Genomic DNA, 22,008 nt, shown 5'->3' with positions numbered 1-22,008 from the left:
GGATCACAACCTCTGTAACTGGTGTTATAGACAATTATGCACAGATATTGCGCATGCTGGGAATTGAAACCAGGAACTTTGCAATATCAGCAAGTGCGTTTATTGGCTGAAACATTTCTGCAGGCCACATGTCATTCTTGTAGTAGATCCATGATAAATTTCCAGAAACCAAATAAGACTGTTTACAACCACCTGTAACTCCAGATCAAAGGGATCCGATTCCCTTCTTCTGGCCTCCATGGCACATGCATGCATGTCATACACATACAAACACTATGCCCCAAAACATGTATATAAAATTTTCTAAAAAGGTAATTTTAAAAAAGTTAGATTCTTAAGCTCTAGTTGACAAATAACTAGTTTTTCGACTTTAGCTTGCATTTGTGCAGTAGTAACATCACATACAATAGGCAAGAGCAGTCCTGTTATGAAGACTTAGCTGAAAGAAACACCAAATGTGGAGTTGCAGGGAATTACATTCTGTAGGATACCAGTGTAGGGGTGAAAGTATGATCATACATGATCATTTTGGAGAGGTAGTCTAGCTGATAAATGAACATCAAGAGTGTATGAGGTGGGACATTCCAGATCCTTTCTTTGTTGGTAGAAAACTCCCAGGACACAGATTTCTCCCCTCATGTTGCCAAATCTCTGACATAGCATATTTCATCTGAATGCTTGAGTTGAAGTCATCTATTCACAATCTAAGTGAGATTTTTAGCCTTTCCTATGGATCAGATGCAAATGAGGTGCTTTTCCTTCCAGCAGGCATAATGGATGCCTTCTGAGACAGATGAAAACAGCATGCTCACCTCTCTTCCTTCATGTTCCAATCTTCTTTCTTTGTTCAACTTTTAGCTTTATGTACTTGCTCATCTCCATTACCATGATAATAGAAGATTTCTCTGTTCTGTTAAGGTATTTGATCTGGCTCACCTGTGGGCAGTTTTCAGTTAAAAGGGGATGAGCTTCTCCATGCTGTAGTCATGAAACCCTACTTACCAATTGCCCCAGTGTATACCCCAGGAGCAGCAATTGAGAGTGTGGACCGCCCTTCAGCTAATCACATAGCCAAATGGAGTTTGCTCTCATTTGCTTAATCATTCAGCTGTAATTGAATCCTGATGGGGAGCCAGCTTTCTATCCAAAAGCTTCTGCTTCTCCTGCAAAGATAGTGGTAAAGTAGCCATGTCTTCTCCCCAGCAACCTCAGGACACTTTACAGATCATTTCATTCCCTGCCTTTGCAAAATGCCTGCCAGGCATGGAAGAATTACAGCAATGAGATACTGTTGACCACTACCCACAGACACCTTCCCCATTGTTCTTTCTCTGCACCATTGTGCACTTTATAACAATGTTGCAGGGTGCTTGTTGGTTCTCTGCTGCTCAGCTCAAAAACAATCACACAGAAAGTGTATTAATTAAATCACTGCTTGGCCCATTCGCTCTAGCTTCTTATTGGCTAACTCTTACATATTAACTTAACCCATTTCTATTAATCTGTGCATCACCACGAGGACATAGCCAACCAGCAAAGTTTCAGCATGTCCATCTCCGGCAGAGGCTCCATGGCTTCTCACTGACTCTACCTCCTTTCTTCCAGCATTCAGTTTAATTTTCCCAGCCTACCTAAGTTCTGTCCTAACAACAGAACTAGGCAGTTTCTTTATTCACTAGTAGTATTCACATTATACAGAGGTAAATTCTACATCATAACAAAACATAATGATCCATCCCCTTCCTTCTCCCAAGGCCACCATCCTCCGAGCTTCCAGTTCCAAGGCCACCATCCTCTGAGCATCCTTGGACTGGAATATCAGTATACAGTACCACTGCCACCTCCCATAGCTAGTTATAACTCATATGGTGTAGTAATATGGGCGGCGGCAGGGTTGCGTCCCCAAACACCCCAGCCGCCTGTCCGGCTCGGCTAGCTTATGCCCCGAAATAATTACACGGACACTGTATTCTTTTAAACACTGCTTGGTCCTCTAGCTCTGGCCCTTACTGGCTAATTCTGATATACCGATCAACCCATCTCTAATAATCTGTGAGCACCGGTCTTACCGGGAAGATTCTAGCCTAAGTCCATCCTGGGTCGGAGCTTCATAGTGTGCGTCTGCCTGGAGCGGGTAGCATGGCGTCTCTCCTAGCGTCTGCTCTGGAGAGGAGAGCTGTGGAGTCTGACCTCAGCTCCTCTTCCTCCCGGCATTCTGTTCTGTTACTCCACCCACAGGGCCAAACAGTTTCTTTATTGCTTAACCAATGAAATCAACAGATTGATATATGACACTCCCACATCACTTCCCCTTTTTCTGTTTGAACAAAAAAAGGAAGGCTTTAACCTTAACATAGCAAAATTACATATAACAAAACAGTTATCAAGTAAAAGTTACATCAGAAACATTTATACATATAACAAAATTGACCGTAAATCTCTATCAATAAAGCAAAATCTATACTAATGCAAATTATTCATGTCTATATCATATCCCCCTTTAAATGTAAAAGAACGTTTTATAAACCATATTTGGGAACATGGGCGCAGTTTTTTCTCTCCAAACTGCTTCCTGCTGAATGGGGGCGTCGTTAATTAGACCTTTCATGGTATAACCTGTGTGCCAGGGTCATCTCAGTTGGCAGTTGGGCAAAGCAATTTTCTGAAGATGTTCACAGCAACCCTTCAGGAGGACGTGGTCCATCATACCAAATCGGGATAAATGCAATCCACAAGGTCTGATCCTCTGTGAAAACAAAAGCAGAATCTCTTTTCCAAAGTATCATATCCTTAGATCCAAATTTTGAAATCATACCCTCATGATATCCGTTCTGGTTCCACTGGGCAGCCCATATAATGAAATGTCTCTCTGTACTTAGCTCCTTCACAGTCAAAAATTTTAAAGAAAACACAATGTACATAATCCAGACTCTCTGTGAATTTTCCATCTTTACGCGGCTTATTTTTATTTATATCTATAACTATCTGTACTCTGTCTCTTTAAAGACTTTACCTTTTTTTTTTAAACCATTAACTTTATTCTCTATATTCTTTTTCTTCTCTCTCCCAAGCCTACGTACATTCATCCAACAGTGTGACCCATTCAGTGGTCTGAATCTGTCCTATTGTGAATCTGCAATTTTTTACTATCCAGGAGCACTTTTGATCTACGCCTTTAAATCACTAGGTGCTTAAGAATCTAAGCTGTGACATTTCTAGGTTAACTTTTTGCTTTTTGAGCGTACATCTTTGACCAGGCTGTCTTTGAACTCTCAGAGATCCTCCTGTCTCTGCCTTCCAGGCATTGGGATTAAAGGCGTGTGCTACCACACCTTGAAGTCACAGAGGTCTATCTCCCTGTGCCTCCCAAGTGTTGGGATTAAAGGTGTGTACACACAACAACTCTCTTCCTTTTCTTTTTTACTTTAAGAACTTTAACTTTTAGCTTGCGTATATTTTTAACACACAGTAAATCATTTAAAATTTTTCTTTGTCTTTGACGCTCTCTTTACTGTATCTCTCTCTGTTTTTCTGACCACATGAGTCTTTAATTTACCAAGCAATATCAGTAGGACTAAAGGCGTGGCTTTGACAGCTGGATCCTTAGCTTTCCAGCCTCATGGCATTTCAAGGTCCCTGCCAGCAAGCGAGCTACAACAGACAACACTCAAGTCCTCTCTCGGTAGCCGGCCCTCCAGCCTCAAACAGTCAGAGTTTGCCCTGGCAGGATGGCCCAGAAAGCCTGCATTTTTAAACAGCGCAGCTTTTTTCCTGCTACGGCTGAAAACCGAAAAGCATGCGTTCAGCTTTTAGTCACCACCGTTTAAGTGTTTCGTGGCAGAACCTCTTAATGAGCTGCAGGGATTTGCAGCTGAAGCTGAGTCAGGAAAATTTCAAAATGGAGGACGTACCATTTTGTGCTAGCTCTGGGGCCGCCAGGTAGGAGCGGCACTCAGCACTTTAATTCTGAGACTGAGCACACAGCACAGAAATTCTTTTCATCCAAGTTACATCCAAATCTGACACGCAGGGCACTGTGCAGTCTGAAAACACGTCTCTGTATGGCGGCAGGAATCCGCCACGCTCTTCCGCCTGCCTAAGCCTGATTCTTCCTTCTGCCCAGGAGCAGGTGGGGAGCTCTGAGTCATCTTCACGGTCTCAGAGCACTCTCCTTCCGATCCCAAGCGGGAACACAAACATAAAGCCAGAGTTTGCACTGGCGGCACAGCCCCTGGAAGCCACACTTTAAAATAACGCAGCTTTTTTTCTGCTGCTGTTGCTGAATCAGGAAATCTCTCTACAGCACGCCACCAACAAACAGCAAAAATCTGTGTTAAATGCTCTCTCCCTTATTTTTAAGCCTTCTCAGGTTTTTTAAGTGGGTTTAGTTAGCCACACGTCTGGGCGTCATTTGTAGTAATATGGGCGGCGGCAGGGTTGCGTCCCCAAACACCCCAGCCGCCTGTCCGGCTCGGCTAGCTTATGCCCCGAAATAATTACATGGACACTGTATTCTTTTAAACACTGCTTGGTCCTCTAGCTCTGGCCCTTACTGGCTAATTCTGATATACCGATCAACCCATCTCTAATAATCTGTGAGCACCGGTCTTACCGGGAAGATTCTAGCCTAAGTCCATCCTGGGTCGGAGCTTCATAGTGTGCGTCTGCCTGGAGCGGGTAGCATGGCGTCTCTCCTAGCGTCTGCTCTGGAGAGGAGAGCTGTGGAGTCTGACCTCAGCTCCTCTTCCTCCCGGCATTCTGTTCTGTTACTCCACCCACAGGGCCAAACAGTTTCTTTATTGCTTAACCAATGAAATCAACAGATTGATATATGACACTCCCACATCAATATGGAGGTATAAAAGTGATTATTTCTGAGCATCTTTTTACATATTTCTTGGAGAGGCTTCACTCAGTGCTGCTTCCAGTCAAGTAACATCAGTATCATCTTGGACCTGAATGCTGTGACACTGGCCATAAGGTTCCAATATAAGACATATGGACAGAGGCATACATACAAGTAATAGAACCTGCTTCAAAATTCAAAAGCTGGGAATAGTTTATACCCATCTCCACAAAGGAAGAGCATCAAAGATATTGAAGGAATATGTTACAGTTACTAAGGTAGTTAATATGCATTTTTGAGTAGATGTTTTTAGGTAAACATAAATGTTTCAAGCCAAATATAGAAGGAAGCTTCAGATTGAAAATTGCATTGCAACAAATCATAATACCATTTCCCAAGCAATTCACAGCATTTCTAATAAAAACATTGCTATTCAGAGTTGGCATAGGTCATGGCCTTTCCACGTGTCGTCAGGTTCTTTATACATTCATAATGTGGTGAGGCTCATTGTCACTGTTGGCAAGGATTCTTCTACATTGTGGGTTTAGGACTGTATGCATTAAGTTTAGTTACTATGGTATATTGTTCAAAAGGAGTAGATGCCTCTCTCACCTTACACTCACCATGTCATATTCCATACCACAGAGCTCTGCCTGTCACCATGCAGGTTTTTTTTTGGTATGGCTGTTTCAGTGAACTTCTCATTTTCTGATAACTCCTGTATCTGACCCTCCCTTCTTCATCTTCAGTTTTGAATTTTTACATGTTGTTCTATCTATAGAAAGACACCAAATACAGCCTTTAGAGTTCATTATTTTACACATAGTGAAGTTTATCTCAGGTTTATTCCTCTTGCATAAAGGAATGGTTCCATATAACTGATTAAAATGCATTCTGACCTGTATATTAGCCACAGCTATCCACTTACCTGTTAAATCTGACATATTTTCATTGGTAATGGTTACAAATAAAGTTATATATATATACATATATATGCGTGTGTGTGTGTATTTATATGTGTATATATGTTCATATGCATAAGTATGTTTATATATATATATATATATAAGAATCCATATTTCTATTAAAATAAAATTTTAGTTCACTTCTGCAAAAGCACAGGGTGAGATCTGCTTCTTTATGGGGTAAGTGTGCTAGCCCTGCAACACATCAAGCCACCTTCTGAAGGCTGCACCATTGCACAATGTATTGAACCAATAATGATGAGACACTTTTGCATTCTGAATGATTTCCAGCATTTGGTCTTGGTAGAAAGCTGTTGTTATTAAGCAGATCTGTTGACTGTGTGTTGGTATCTGATCCTACTTCACCACTTCTCTCATGTCTGTTGTTACCTATCTCTGCAGGTTTCTAAGTGTGAATTTGGACCCTTCTGTCCCATCTCTTGTGTCTCTTAGTACATTGTTTACTTTAAGCATTATTCTATATAGAAGGCTATTATCAGATATATGACTTCATCCTAATCTCTAGCTTTTGTTGTGTTTTTCTCATTGATATTCACAGAACAAATATTCTAAATTTTCATAAAATGAAATTCATGAATTCCTTTTCCTTTGTACATTCTGGATCTTTTTTCCTTTTTTTTTCTTTTTTAGGTCTAAAAACTGAAAAACTGACAAATAAACAGCAAGTTATACAGTACTCACTTATTTTTTTTAAAAGTTTTTTGACACAGGTTATATATGCTGGTCCAACTTCCATGCAGAGTAAATTTTTATGAATAATATTAGTTAATTGTTGACATTTGTTCTATATATGCATAGCCAATATTTGCACCAATTGTAGAAGACTTACATTTATTCTTTGTTAGCCATTTGCATCTTTGCTGATGGTTTGTTAATGTGATGTACACACACATAAAATGTTCCTCAGTCACATATCTATCAGTTTATAAGTTCTTCCCTGTCTTGATGTTGTAACTTCATGGTAAGTCTTAAAATTGGGCATCATGAGTCGAATTTTGTTTTTGCTCTTAGAACTGTTTGCCTCTTCTATTTCTTTTACCTTTCTATATGAATGCAAAATGAGTTTTTGATTGACATTTCATTACACCTGTAGATGAAAATATAGAAGACTTATCCAAATTTTAAAGTCCATTCCATTATCCCTTCATAGTTTTTTGGTACAGATTCTGAACACATTTCATGATGTCAGTGCTATAATTTTGTTTTGTTAATGACTGTATTTATAACTTAGTAATAATGTGTTTCTTACTGAAGTACATGAATGATTGATTTTATATATGGTGTTTACACCTTTAATTTGCTTCAGCTATTTAATAGTTTTGGTAAAGTTTAGCAGTTCTTTAGGGTCACAAGTGTCCTATATATACTATCACATCATATACAAATAGACATCTTTACAGCTCCTTGCACATATTTTTTTCTTTGTCTTTTTTATTCTTTTTGTCAGGTCAAGGACTCCAATACATTGTTGCAGAACAGAAAACAACTTCTCCTTGCTTTCCAGAACTATGCTTGTTGGACTTTCTGTAGGTGCCTGTCCTTAAGCTAATAAGCTAAAATAGTTCTCTTCTAATTCTAGTTCATGGTATTTGACCAAGTATGTCTATTGAATTTTGTTATACACATTTTGTGCATGTCTTGAGCAGGCTGCTTGAATTTTTTAAATTTAACAATTCTCAGATAATAAAATATCTTTTCATTCCTTGGAAGAAATTCACTCAATAGAGATACATAATAGATCTTCCTTTCTTTCTTGAAATTCAATCATTGTCACTTATTAAATACCACTTAAGAATTCTTAAGTTGTTGTGTTATGTTAGTGTCGTAAGTGCTGTTTTTATTCTTTGAAAATACCATGCATGAAAACAGTGCATTTTGTCATTTCTCCTCCCCCGTTCCTGCCTCTCTCCAACTTCCTGGTCATTTCCTCATCTCCACTCTCCTGGGTTATTAACATTTTAGTGTATATTCAAGAAATCAAACTGAAATATAGGATCTGCAAACCCCATTTTTAAAAAAAGAAAAGAAAACTTGATTACTATGAATCTTTCCAGTTTTCCCTCTTCTTTTGGCAAGTTGAGGATCTCAACCAATTTCAAATATCAATCAACATACCTCATGTCCAATTAATTGATCTAGCAAAGAGGACTAACTAGTGTGATATTTATAAGCTTTCTTTATAAGTATTTATTTTTCAGACACTCAAATTTAAGGAAAATCAGAGTCTTCATCTAGCACAATTCATATTAGTTGACCTATTAGGGTTAATACACCTCTTCAACAATTTGCAACCAATTCTAGCTCTTAAATTAAAGACAATTTTATAACTCATTTTATACCCCTGGTTGGTTGTAGAGACCATGAGGTGAATCAGTTACTTGAATGGATCCTGTCCCTGCCTATGCTTAATGAAGTAAATCAAGTTCAAATGTTTACCCCAGAGAGAAATCTAACCTAGCCTATCAGTTTATCTTGCTTCACTTTCTGTATTAATCTTGACATTTGTCTTCAAATTTTAGCACAAACTTATTGAAACTTCAGCAAACAGTTGAATGGCAGAACTTAACTTGAAATCAAGTGAGTGATGATGGGGCAAAAGTAGAAGACCAAATAGCACTGTGTTCTCATTGAAACCTTGTGATATTTCCTGTTTTAAGGTGGAATCTGGTTGTAGTCATTCATACTGGCCAAGTCTTTTTTCCTTTTTATTTATCTTTTTTAAAAAGAAAACAAACTATCTTTTATTTTTATATATATTTGTAGAGAAAGAGAGCTGCTTGCTGGTTCCAAGCTGCCTGGCTAGCTTAGATTCAAAACAATAACACAGAAACTGTATTAAATCACTGCGTGGGCCATTAGCTTTTAATTGGATAACACTTACATATTAATTTAATGCATTTCTAATAATCTGTGTATCACCATGTGGAAGTGGCTTACTGGCAAGATTTTGGCATGTATTATTCTGGTGGAAGTTCCATATCTCCTCACTGACTCTGCCCTCCTTCTTTCTCCCAGCATACAGCATAGATGTTCCCACATAATTCTGTCCTTCCCTGCCATACGCTCAAAGAAGACTTTATTCATTACCCAATAAAAGCAATATATAGACAGAATGCCTCCTACACCATTTCTCCTTTATGTTTAAACAAAAAAGAAAGCTTTAATTTTAACATAATAAAATTACATATGACCAAACAGTTATCAAGCAAGAATTACAGTTACAATTTTTATCATAACTAAGGAAAACTATATTTATTCTTCAACTCCATCACAAACTCTAGCTGGATATATGATTACCTAAGTAAACAGGAAGTATAATGTAAGCAACTTTCAAAATTCTGCAATTGACAGAGACATATCACTTCCGGGGCAATCACCCAAAGTTTTTCTGTACTATTGGGGCATCCATCTTCAGCCAACTGACACATAGTATCCAGCAAACTTTTTCATGAAGGAGGAATTTCAAAGACAGTTCCACCTATATTGGCAGTTTGTCACTCTCTTTTTTGTGTGTCCAGTAGAATATCTAGCAGACTCTTCCATGAAGCAGGAACCCCAAGAGATTGTCTTACCCTTCAGTCATTTCTCTGCAGGTCCCACATGTCCAGTTCATTAAGCACTTCAAGCGAGAGCAGGGGTTTTTTGTTTGTTTGTTTGTTTGTTTGCCCAAATGGCTAATCAACTCTATAAGGGGCCTCATTGATGCCCATCTTCCTCTTGAAGTAATTGGTGCTGCTGGGAGTGGACATGTCCCATTGTCATGAAAAGTCCTAAGTTATTAAAACCTTTTTAATGCCATATTCTGTAGTCTTTGAAAGGTTTGAAGAATACCTAACTAACTGAAATATATCTCTATATATCTAGAGAAACCTAAGCAATATGATTATTATAGATGATTATCTATTAACCTATATTTACTAATTATACATTACATTTTTAAATGAACTGCACAAACACAATACCTTAATCAAGAGCAAAAATATATGTAGTTGGCACAATAACCAGGCTAGCTTAATATGAAACAGAAAATTTTAATGAAGGAATAGCTTACAACACCAGGGAGCCAGTGATGAGCAGGAGATACAAAAAGAGAGAGCGGCTGGGCTCATGCTGCCAGATTTATATGTAAACATTAGCCTGAGGTGAACACGCCTCCATTGGGCGGAGTTTCCCCTACATCTCTCCTTTTTGTCTAAATAAGACAGAACTAAACCAAATACAACTATATACAATAGTAACAAATAAATATAACAATCAATATTGAGCAAGAAACATAAAACAAAAGTTTTGCTAGACATTCTATCTCAAGGAGTCTAAATAAGTTAGAAAGTAACTACAATTATCTAATCTTCAATTCTGTCAAGGATCTGAGAAGGGAATTAATATTACTTAACAAACGAGAGATATTGAAAATGTGCAACAAATGACAGAGACAACTGACTACCTGGGCAATCACCCAAAGTCTCGTTTGCAAAGTTCAGTCAACCAACTTTGGCTAAGGCCTAACATAACTGACATACCATTAATAAAGTCAAGGAACTTTCTTAGAATTATCCTACCCTGTCTTGGCAAGATAAGACAATCCTGTTTCATCGACTTATGAATAATCTGTATCTTTGTTAGTAGTTGAGGTATGGGCTTTTCTTAACCCAAAGGCCAGTTTTGCCAAGAAGACAAGCTCTCAGTGGAGTGTCCTTGGTGCTCAACGTTCTCTCAGGAGTAGAGTGGTGTCGCCAGGAATGATTGTGTCTTGTTGGCACAGAATTCTAGGTTAGATTAAAGGCCATTTTCTACAGCTCTTCGAAGAGGCTGAAGATTATACTATCTATACTAAATATAATCTCTATGTATCTAAAAGACCTGATTATTTCTCAATACCTATCTAACTTGAAGACTAACAGAATAAACAACTGTGCAATATATGAAGACAATGATCTTCAACTGTAAACAATGTCATTACATATCAAATGTAAACAATGTTATTATATAAATAATATCAGAGGTAGAAATGTACATTGTAATATGGTAGATGTACCAATACAATATAGACAAAGTTATAAGCATACTCTTATACAAAAATAGAGGTAGGAACACTCACATTCAATATTCAATATATCAATATACAAGAAACAGTACCAATACAATTTTCTAAAAACAGTAAATCACAAATACCAATCATCCCATCAAACCAGTTAATGCCCCCCCTTTTTAATTACCCCAAATTCCATAAAATATCTCCCCATCCCCTCAACCCTAAACCAACCACTAAATGATGTCCCTAAGCCTGAGGGCAAACTCTGTTGGGAGAGGGGACATCATCCTCTAACATTGCTTCTAGCTGACATGGGGGCAACGTTCTTCTTAGGGGGTCCTGTGAAAGTAAATGATGGTAAAATTCCCAAAATAACCTTCGACCTAAGAAAATTGGAACTAGTCTCTGAGCGTAAAGAAACATTTTCAAACAATATATGGGAATATGGGCATAGTTTTGTCCAAACATATTTCTGCTGTTTACTGGGTGAAATAATTTTTTGAGGTTGTTCACAATGACATCTCAGGGAGGGGGGGGTCATGGTCTATGAAACCATATTAGCCTGGAATGAATCCACAGGTTCTCATCCTCTGTGGAAACAAAAGAATAACCTCTTTTCCAAAGCAACATATCAACAGACACAAATTTTGAAGTCAAGACACCTTTATAATATACATGATGGTTTAGTTTAGCAGCCCATACAATGAAATGTCTCTCTGTCCTTAATTCCTTCACAGTCAAAAAATTCAAAGACAGAATACATAATCCATTCATATACATAATCCAGACTCTCTGTGTATATTCCATCTTTATGTGGCTTATTTACATTTACTCTATTATTTTAATATTTATTTTGTTATCTTTATTCCTTTAATCGAGGACTGTCTGTATTCTGTCCATTTAAAGGCTTTTATTTTTTAAACCATTTATTTCTTTTTTATAACTCTCTACACTTTTTTCCCTTTATCTCTCAAGCCTTCATACATTTATCCAACACTGGGATTCATTTAGAAGTCTTTTATGTCTGAAACTGTCCTTATTGTCTTATCTCTAATTCTTTACTGTCTTGAAGAGCTTTTATAGTAGTAGGCAGCTTAGTTGCAGCTGCTCTGGATGCTGAATCTACCTCTTTCCACTTTCAAAACGGTAGAGGTACATTACTGCCAGCTCTGGTGCTGTCAGGTCAGAGCCATGCTCAGTATCTTAACTCTGAGAATGAGCGTGCAGCACATAAACCCATTTTATCTTAGTAATAGCTAAATTTGCCATGCAGAGCATTGCACAGCTTGAAAATATCCCTGTGCATAGTGGCAGAAATTCACCATACTCTCCTGCTTGTGCATGCCTAGCAGTCCTGATCCAACCACCTGCCCAAGTGGAGGGGCTCTGAGCTGGTCTCAACTACTTTCCTCCTGAAATTGAGTGGGTACACAAACACCTGTGCCCACAAATGCTCCAAAGCTGGAGTTTGAGCTGGCAGCATGGTCCAGGAAGCAGAATTTTTAAACCTTTTTTTTTTCTACCAGTGAATTAGGAAAACCTCCCTTAAGAGAGCTGCCGCATGCCGCCAGCTGAAGAAAACATGAGGCTAATTTATATGGAATCTCAAAGATGATTTGGGATTATTCAGATATTCAGTCCAATGCTCCAATGTAGGTCTTTGCCTCTGTTTCCATCAGTTGTTGAATGAAAGTTCTATGATGATATTTAAGATATTCATCAATCTGACTACAGGGCAATTCAAGATACTCTATTGCTTAAGGTCTTAGTTGGGGTCATCCTCGTGGATTCCTGAAAATTTCTCTAGAGCCAGGTTTCTTGCTAAACCTATAATGGCTCCCTCAATCTAGGTATCTCTTTCCTTGATCTCATCTCTGTCTTTCCTTAGTCTCAACTATCCCATTTCCTCAAATTGGCCAGATTTTTAGAGGCTGGATCAAGATATTCTGGTCACTGATAAAATATGAAATGTTTGCCTTCCCACTAGATCTGCTTTGCCTTGGAACATTGCTCTTATTCTCTCTCTCTCTCTCTCTCTCTCTCTCTCTCTCTCTCTCTCTCTCTCTCTCTTTCACTTTTTTGTTCTTCATGGTGATCAAGTTTTCATGTCATAGAACCAGGATTAAAGCTAGCTTTTTCTTCTCAAGATTAGAATAGCATGAGACCCCATTGTATTTTACTGATTGGCTCCATGGTGCTTCCTGAGGTGGGAATTGAAGTTTAATGACACCTGAAATAGTGTCAGTATTTCAGATTGACTTCGTAGGTTACATAACAGTCCAAATCAGTCTGCAACCTACTTATAATGAGATTCTCTTCTTGAGCTTTTGAACATCTGCATGTTTTGTTTTTTGTTTGTTTGTTCTTCAACTGATTCTGGTAATATCATATGATACTAACCTCATGCAATGAGTTGAACCTTAACCTCCTTGCTCTTAAACATTCTATGTAGATGGCTTTATATCTGGATTTAATAAAACCATTTGAGCCTATACCTTTTATGATATTATTTCTAAAACATAAAATTGCTGTTTGTAATTTATATGAAATCTCAAAGATGATTTGGGATTATTCAGATAATCATTTTTTCTTTCAACTTTTTTAATTTGTGTATCTTAAGGAAATATTCTATTTTCTTGATGTTTCCTTGATGAGTTTAAAAACATAAAAGTTCATCACATTCTTAGATAGGAGGTACATGTTATTTATAGTTTATCCCTCATATAGTCTGAGATATCTCTCCTTGGTCATTCTAGCTCAAGATTTGTAGATTTTTATTGATCATATGTATGATGATATTTTGACTCTATTTTCTCTGTTGTCTCTCTATTTCAAATCTATTGATTTTTGTTTTAAATTTTATCATATGTCTGCTTTCTTGGTATTTACTCACCCATTCTCTCTTTGGGAGTTGATTTTGTCTATATCAGTTCTTTTTTATTTTCTAGTATAAATATGTTTTCTATATAACTACCATTTCATCTATTATCCATTAATTGCAATGTACTATAGTTTTATTTCAAGTCTTCTCAAAGTATGTAATTTCTATTTAATACAGGGATAACTTCAACAAGTTTTTATGTTAAAGTTTTAAATATTTGGATTTTTCTATGACTTTTGCTATTAATTTCCACATTTTTAAGATATGAGAATATACTTTGTATAATTTCTGTGGGCTTTTATTTCCTTTTTCCTTAAGGCCGAGATATGGTTTGTCTTAATAATCCTTCCAGTTGTATTTGAAAGGAATGTCTACTCCTGTTGTATGTATGATTTTAGGAATTTCAGCCAGATTAATTATCCTAATTGCAGTGTTGTAGGGCATCTGTATATTGAAGAGTGACACAGGTGTTTTCTGGAGGGCTGAAGTTGGGAAACTGCTTAGCATAATACTAATACTAACTGATCATAAAGTTCAATGGAGTCTTAATTTGGGATCAGAGGTTTCTGTGTTTATGGAAGCCTATGTACATTCATGTTCTAAGTGTAAGAAAATCCACTTTGATGCTCCATGGTACATAATAGTAAGAGTGAGGGGTTTTACTCATTCACACTTAAATGTTCTACACCTGGGATGATTTTCATAACTTTTCTTCTACAAATATACTCAATACTTCTTTTCTCTTTTCTCACATGTCTGAAAGTGTGTCTTGTAAAATACTATTTTCAGGAGTGATGACTAAGCAAGAGTTGAAATAAGATGAAATCCATCATATATTCAGTAAACTGTCCCCGGCACTATTTCTCCTCCAGACATCATTTAAAATCAATTGGGATCATGAAGACTTTGAGAAGCATGAAGCCAAAAATCTATTTAATCTTCCTGTTCCCTAATACAAATCAGGAAACACTAGTTATTGTAATACATTACATGATTTCTGGGGATATAACATGAAATATTTGAAACAGATTTCCAGTGACCAACAATATGTGATCAACAAAGTTTTATTTGTGACAGCCAGTGATCTTGTTGGTTCCTATGTCTTTCATTGTATTTCTTTGGAGCTGATCTTTAAAAGTTTAGAGGCATGTGTTGTCAGGGAAAAGAACCATCTGCGAATTCAAAGTTAAGAAAACTCTCAGGGATAAAGATAGAAACTTGTTGCTTCAGTGTCTGTAACTTTAACATAACACATAACATGTATTGCAAAGACTTCCACCCAATAATTTTATCTGCCCCCCTTTAACTACTTCCTCAGTATTAATGCCACTAGCTTTCCTGGGAAGTATTAGTTTTAGAAAGGCATTACAAAGACTGAGGCTCTGTTTACTGCATGGTTTGCAGGAATAGTTCAAGAACAGCCTTGATGTCTTATGCCTTCCTGGACCACAGGCATCACTTGGAAAGTACTACAGACTCAGTATCAATCCCTTCCCCCATTATCTTTCTGTACTTTGTTACTTCCGTTGGGACTTTATTGACACTTTGCTTTCTTTTCTTGAACAGGTGGGCTCTGCATTGCCCAGTCCGTGAGAATCCCCCAAGAGCGCAAAGACAGGACCATTGACTTTGATAAAATTATCAAACAGCTCTTGGACACCCCCAACTCCAGGGCCGTCGTGATTTTTGCCAACGATGAGGATATAAAGTAAGGATGACTGGTGAACCTCGTTCCTATGCATGTTACAGATTTAGGAGGCAGAGGGATGAGGATGCTGGCAAGGAGAGGAGAAATAAAAGTCAGACCAAAGGTGTAATTACAAGGTGGTAAATTCTTTCCTGCTTGCTGTCTCCACAGTTTGTCAGTTGTAGAAGCAGTAGCTCATTGCTCTCTTGTATTGAATTACTGGCAGAAAGTAAAAGTATTTAGCCTTTGAAAAGTTGTATTATGAAAAATAGATCTAAGTATTGCAGGCTTTTATCTCAAGAGTGGTGTTTGTTAGTGTAAAAGAAAAAGGGCTTATAGTTCTGCTTTCGTTGCTCAGAATTGAAACCCAGGGCATCAACTCTTAGATGTCCACATTCTCCATCCCTCTAGTATTTATTTCTTTCTTCATTGATTTCCTACACTCCAAACTTGTCATTTTAACTTCCTTTGTCACTGAGTTCCTTCACTTGCAGCCACAACACACCCTGTGAATCTCCTCCAGAATGCAAGTGCCCCCTGATTCCTTTTCTGAAAGCAGTAACCCAGTCCAGAATCTTTAATTTTGTCTTTTAAGAAATAAATAGTAACTTGTGCTTGATTGAAAAGGCTAAAACTTTTTCTAGTAGTGTCCAAGATGTCTAAGTGTCCAAGAAGTAGTAGTTCCAAAATGTCTTGCAACCTGTATGCTAACTAACAAGTTCTCCCTTGTGGGTAGCAGGTTTCCTGGCTTGCCAGTCTCTGGTGTGTCATTCTAGAAATATTCTGTACCATGCTCCTGACCCATTTTTAAGTACCCTGTAGGTGTACTGTATGTGCCTCCTCTTTACCTAAGCTTACTTTAACATTTCATTACAGAGGACCTTGTTTATCAGTACTCATGGATCTCTGCAGTTTTTAATCTACACACATAATTTTATTTTACATATATACTATAGTTTATCTAGCTTCTCCCTCATATATTGACAATTACATTTTTCAACACAGAATTGCACAGTTTTAAAAAAATAGTCCAGTAAACTTCCTGAACTGAAATGTGTGCTGAATTATAAGTATAAAATATACACTTATAATACATAATATACTATATGATATATACATATATCAAACTGATGTATCATATTCACTGTGCACATAGAATTTTATGTGTAATCTTTGGAAATTTAATCACAGATTCATTATTTTGCGTGCTCTAAGTGTGTTTAGATTGTAATGTTTTCTAAAAAGATTCTAAAATGATCTGCCCTTTCCTTTATAAGGCCATCAATACAATCATCTGGAAATGTGCTATTTTATGCTTCCCTGGTGTGGAAAATTTATGTGTTAAATCTCTCCCTTATATCTTAAAATTCTTTGTCATTGAATTTGAAAGTATGTTATTTTTACTGGGTAAAACTGAATGGTTCAGCCCATGATAATTTCTTCCATAGCATCTCCCATTTTCAGCATCCTTTCTTCCTTCTCCCTGCCCCACGTGTCCCAAAAAACAGCCCAGAATCTCTCCAGCATCCCTCTATGAAGGCCATGACCACCAGTGAGGTTACATGACCATTACAAGGAAAAAATAACCTAAGAATCACTCTTTGTTCTTGAAAAGGTTTCTTCCCCTAATTCCTCTTTCCTTTGCCTCCAAGTTCTCCCATCAGTGAAATGAAAGTCTTCTGAAGCTGTCCTGTGAGACAGCTTCCTAGACTAAATCCCCTCTAAACACTCTATGCTGTACGCACTGCTGGCCAGAAGGCTGTTACTCTTCCCTCTTCCTTGATCTTTCCATTGTTTCTGGTATGTTTCAAGGAAGAATTCTCTGGCCAGAGTATGTCTGAAAAATTATTCTCATAACACTTTAATGTTTTAACATATGCCGGTGGCACTTTGCATTGTTGTTGTTCCTGAATGGTTCACATTAGTTGGCATTTTCCATTGTCTCTAGCCTTCCTTACACCAGATGACTTTTGAATGGTATTTTTATCTTTACTTCCAGTCTTGATAATAAGGGAATAGGTGGTGCTCAATAAATACCATTAAATGAATGATTGAAATTCTGAATCTGGAGTTCAGTGTTTAATGGTATAGGAAAGTCTTATCTCCCTGGACTTTATGGTTGGTATTTTTGTTCATTTGCTTGTGCTCCCTCCTCCCCCTTCCTCCCCATCTCCAGAGTTTTACTCTATAACCTACATTGACGTCTTACTCATAATCCTCTTGCCTCATTCTCTGATTGCTGGGACTGCAGGTATGGGATTGAAATAGGATTAAATCTTGATTCAAGTTTTACCATTTTAGACCTCACATACACCACATATGTAGTTGTCGACCTAAATGCTTGATCCAGTTCTACCAGCATGTCTTTTGCTCGTGGCATTGTCTTACTGAATTCAGTCTTTGTCTTTATCTCTAGTTATCTTTCATGTATGCCACTCCCTGGGAAATGTTTTGGATGACCATGAAATGCATTGTTTCTGTCCTGTTTGTGTCACTTTGGGGTTGTCTTATTGAACTTTGTGTTTTAGTTACTTGTGAGGTTTTGTTTTTCTTATATTGGTCTTTGAGCTCCAACCTCCTCGCTCCCTGATGCTATTAACATCCTTGTCAAACATTTTATTAGCCTTTTATTGTCTGCTTCATGCATTTACTAATGTGTGATACGTTAGTAATGTGTATCTATGTTGAGTTTTTAAAATGTTAGTTTTGTGGTTAAGATTATAACACTTTTGTTCTCCAGTGTGTGGCTTATATTTTGGGTGGAAACTGTACATAATCCCCTGATAAATTATTTTATAATGCAGCTTCTTTCTATATTGAATATGTATTGCAATTTATGTATTAGCATCTTGGTTTCTGAGCACAGCGATAAAACATCTGGTGCATATGCTTCTTCTAGAATGTGATATTAAAGGCAGAATCATCTGAAGATTACAGAATCCCCATAATGTTGATACTTTTTCGAAACTGTACACTGGATATGGAAAATTTTGACATTTCCTGCAACATTAACTTCAAACACTCTGAGACCAGGAATAAGATGGCATTAATATCTCAATTTTGAAGGAAGCTAACTGCTGAATCAGTCATGGGTATTGATAATTTGGATTTTAAGGAAGAACAAAATCTGTCTTCAAAATATAACTCTGCAGTTATAAAAGTAACATGTGTGCATTGTAAATCCCCTAGGACATAAGAGAATTTCTTCTTATTCTTTTATAAAAAGAATACTGTAAATTTTACTCCACCCAACAGTGAAGAAAAGTTAGATGTCAAAGCAAATAATTACAAGTAATAATTAAAATTATATTTTATAAAACCTATAACCTCTGTCTGCAGACAGTTTAGTATTTGCAAGCGGCTTGCATGTGCTCTCCGGCTTTCTCCTGCAGTATGGATGTTGCACAAACTCTGCATGGATCTTTGGTGACTCATATTAGAATTAGTCATCATCTGAACTTTGAATACGTGCTCATGTATTTATTTGTATCTGGTCTTACCCTGTTTTCTTGACTTCCCTTTAACTTTCTCATCGCTGTCAGATGTCATCACCTCTCCAAATGTTTTAGTAACAAATTATTATCTCCTTTCTGTGATTTAATATGAGTCTGTATTTGAACCGTATGTGTATGCTCACATACACATACAAATACATGCATATACATAAATTTATGTTGGCCAGATTTTGTCAGATAGGAATTGGAAAATCACAGTTTTAAAAACTATTTTTTTATGTTTTTAACTATAGCCTTTGATATTCAAACAAGATGTGTTTTATTGACAGCCCCAGTGTTTTCTTTCAGGAAAAATATATGTACACATATGTGATTATTTTTAACATTATTTGTTGTGTGTGTATGCATATATACATTCATGAGATCAACAGACAACCTCTGTGGGAGTCAGGTGTCTTCTTACATTTTGTGGGCATCAAGAATTGAATTCAGGTCCTCAGGTTTAATGCCAAGTACCTTTGTCCATTGAGCCATCTCACCAGCCCTATATATTTAATTACAAACCATGACAATACATTCTAATGCAAAATGTCTTCTTCCTGTCCTATCCTCCATAATCTCTGGCTCTGTTCTCTTGGGCAACTCTTCCAACTCTTTAAACATTTCTGGTTTCATCTGCATAACAGACAGACAGGCAAGTTTAAAATTACTGATTTCCTGATCTGTCTACTCATTTACATCTGAAATGTTTTAAATTATATAAATCACATTGAAGGTCCCAACACCCTCATACCACATTTCTAGTGAATTAAAATTAGTGTTTACACTATTATGAGCATTCAAATGATGCTCTATAGAATTAAGCATTTTTTTTTCCTTTGGTGCTATGACATATTTGTGGTTGTTTTCCCTAAAGAAAGTATAATAACGTTTTAGCTAGTGTTTTATTATTTAGTTAGCTTTAGTATTTTCCTATTATTGCTGGCATTACAGAAAAATCTCTTTTCTTCCAGGTTCATAAATCAATATTCTCAGTCTTAGATGTTTTTGGACACACTCTCCTGAGAACTCCATCATCCATTCCTAATCTGGAGCCAGCCACTATGTTGCTAACAATTCGCCCTCTTGTTTTCTCTCGCCTTCCCTGACCTTACCTTTTTCTTCCCAAAATATTTTTAGTCTGCTTTTTTCCTTCACATTGTTGGATCACATTCTTGAATAACTTCTTTGAAAGAATAATCTATAGGAATATATATTTCAGGGCTGGAGAGATGTCTCAGTGTTTAAGAGCACTTATTGCTCTTACAGAGGCCCTGGTGTATACATCACACAGTTCACAACTGCCTGTAACTGCAGCTCCAGGAGATCTGACACATTCTTCTGGCCTCTGAGGGCATCTGCAAGCATGTAGTACACTTAAACTCATAAAGGTATACACATTAGTAAAAATGAGTATATCATTTTTATTAAAAACTGCTTTGTGTATTTGATGCCCAAAACTTTTATTCTGACTCCACAATTAATAGTTGGTTTGTTGACGTTATGTCTCAACAATTTTAAAACAATATTTTCCCAGAAATGATTTAGTAAATAGTGTTGATTACTTATGAGTTGGGGAATTATTGATTTGTATGGCATACTACAGTCTAACTGTACAGTGGAAAAAAGAGCAAGTACTTCTGACCACATATGAAAATTCTTTTTGCACTGGGATTCATTGTGTGTTAAATATCATAATTCTGAATTAAAACATTTTCTCAGACTTTTGTTATAGTATTATTATTCTCATATTTTTCGCTTTATCTCCTAAGAAATTAATCTGATTTTTTCTAAGTTCTTCTCAGTTTTATGAGATATTTTTATTATTTCCAAAGTTAGCACTTTTGTGACGTTTTGTTTCTCTATTTTATATAACAGTTTACATTTTTTAATTCACAAATTCAGCTTCTCAATTTATCAATTGATTGGTAAATAATAAATTGTAGAAATTATCTCTTGAAATGTCTTATTGGCAATAGTTTAAAGCCACTGTTTAAAATAATCTTAATTTCCTATACATTTGTTTAGGAAATGTTGACTGTATGTAGTCTTATACTTATTTTAAAATTCTTATTTTTTAGCATTTAGTCTTATTTTCTTAAAAGTAGCTACAGTATTGTATTTTCAATATACATTTTCTTATCTATGTTCTTAGTTTTGCCCATATCTTGCTACTGGCTATCTTTATACAAATTAACTAAGTGAATTTGTTATTTTGTACTTTCTCCTGTATTATCTTTCCCCTAATCCAGGCTGATATTCCTTTCCATGTTAATTTTTGTCTTTTTCACTGGGGTCTTCTGTAAAGTGGGTTAGGCATTAGCTTACTGTAGATATAGGTTTGTCAACCAATCCAAGTCACAGTAGGTATAGAATTGACTGTTGTATTAAGGGTTTCTTTACTGTTTTTGTGAAAGTGGTAGATTTAAAAAAAAAAGCAGATTATTTTTTTTTCTTTTGCCTTTTGTCTTTTAAGCAAATGTTATTCCCTTTGCTATTTTTTTTCTTTTTTGGTTTTTTGAGACAGGTTTTCTCTGTGTAATAGGTCTAGCTGTCCTGGAACTAGCTCTTGTAGACCAGAGTAGCATCAAATCCACAAAGATCCACCTGTCTCTGCTTCCCAAATACTGGGATTAAAGGCATGTACCACCACTGCCTGGCTATGTTATTCCCTTTAAATAGCCTCACCTTTCAGTATGTAATACATTGGGTATATACTCATTCTCTCCCATTCCTTTCCTTGCTTCACACAGTAATTTCTCCTTGGCCTTTTGTTGCTTGGATAATCACACTATGATGGAATAGTATCTTATTATTTTATTAGAAAATTCCCAGTTCATTTTTTTGGTTGAGGAGAAAGAAAAGGTGATCAGAGTTTTCACTGTTTCTTGTGTTGTCTTTAAAGACATTCTTATTGATTTATTGCTGAACCTATGTGATACCTGAAAATTGAAAATCCAGAGTGATGAGATATTTTGTCTGTGTGTGTATGTGTTTTATATGTGGGTATAGTTTTATGTGTATGTTTGCAAGTATATATATATATATGTCTATTTATATATGTGCACAAGTGCATGTGTCT

At 36.6% G+C, this 22,008-nt stretch overlaps 1 protein-coding gene across 3 annotated transcripts in view; it reads left to right on the top strand.

The window, feature by feature from the left end:
- The window catches only part of Grm7 (glutamate metabotropic receptor 7), an 888,724-nt gene that overhangs the window by 433,684 nt on the left and 433,032 nt on the right, over positions 1-22,008 (top strand). For all 3 annotated transcript variants that reach the window (XM_075983271.1, XM_075983273.1, XM_075983272.1), the window contains exon 3: positions 15,312-15,453. In XM_075983271.1, the coding sequence (XP_075839386.1) occupies positions 15,312-15,453 (142 nt within the window). The remainder of the gene's footprint in view (positions 1-15,311; positions 15,454-22,008) is intronic.

Source organism: Microtus pennsylvanicus, chromosome 8, assembly GCF_037038515.1.
Source record: "Microtus pennsylvanicus isolate mMicPen1 chromosome 8, mMicPen1.hap1, whole genome shotgun sequence".
Taxonomy (NCBI): Eukaryota; Metazoa; Chordata; class Mammalia; order Rodentia; family Cricetidae; genus Microtus; species Microtus pennsylvanicus.
This window is presented reverse-complemented; position numbering and strand designations above follow the sequence as displayed.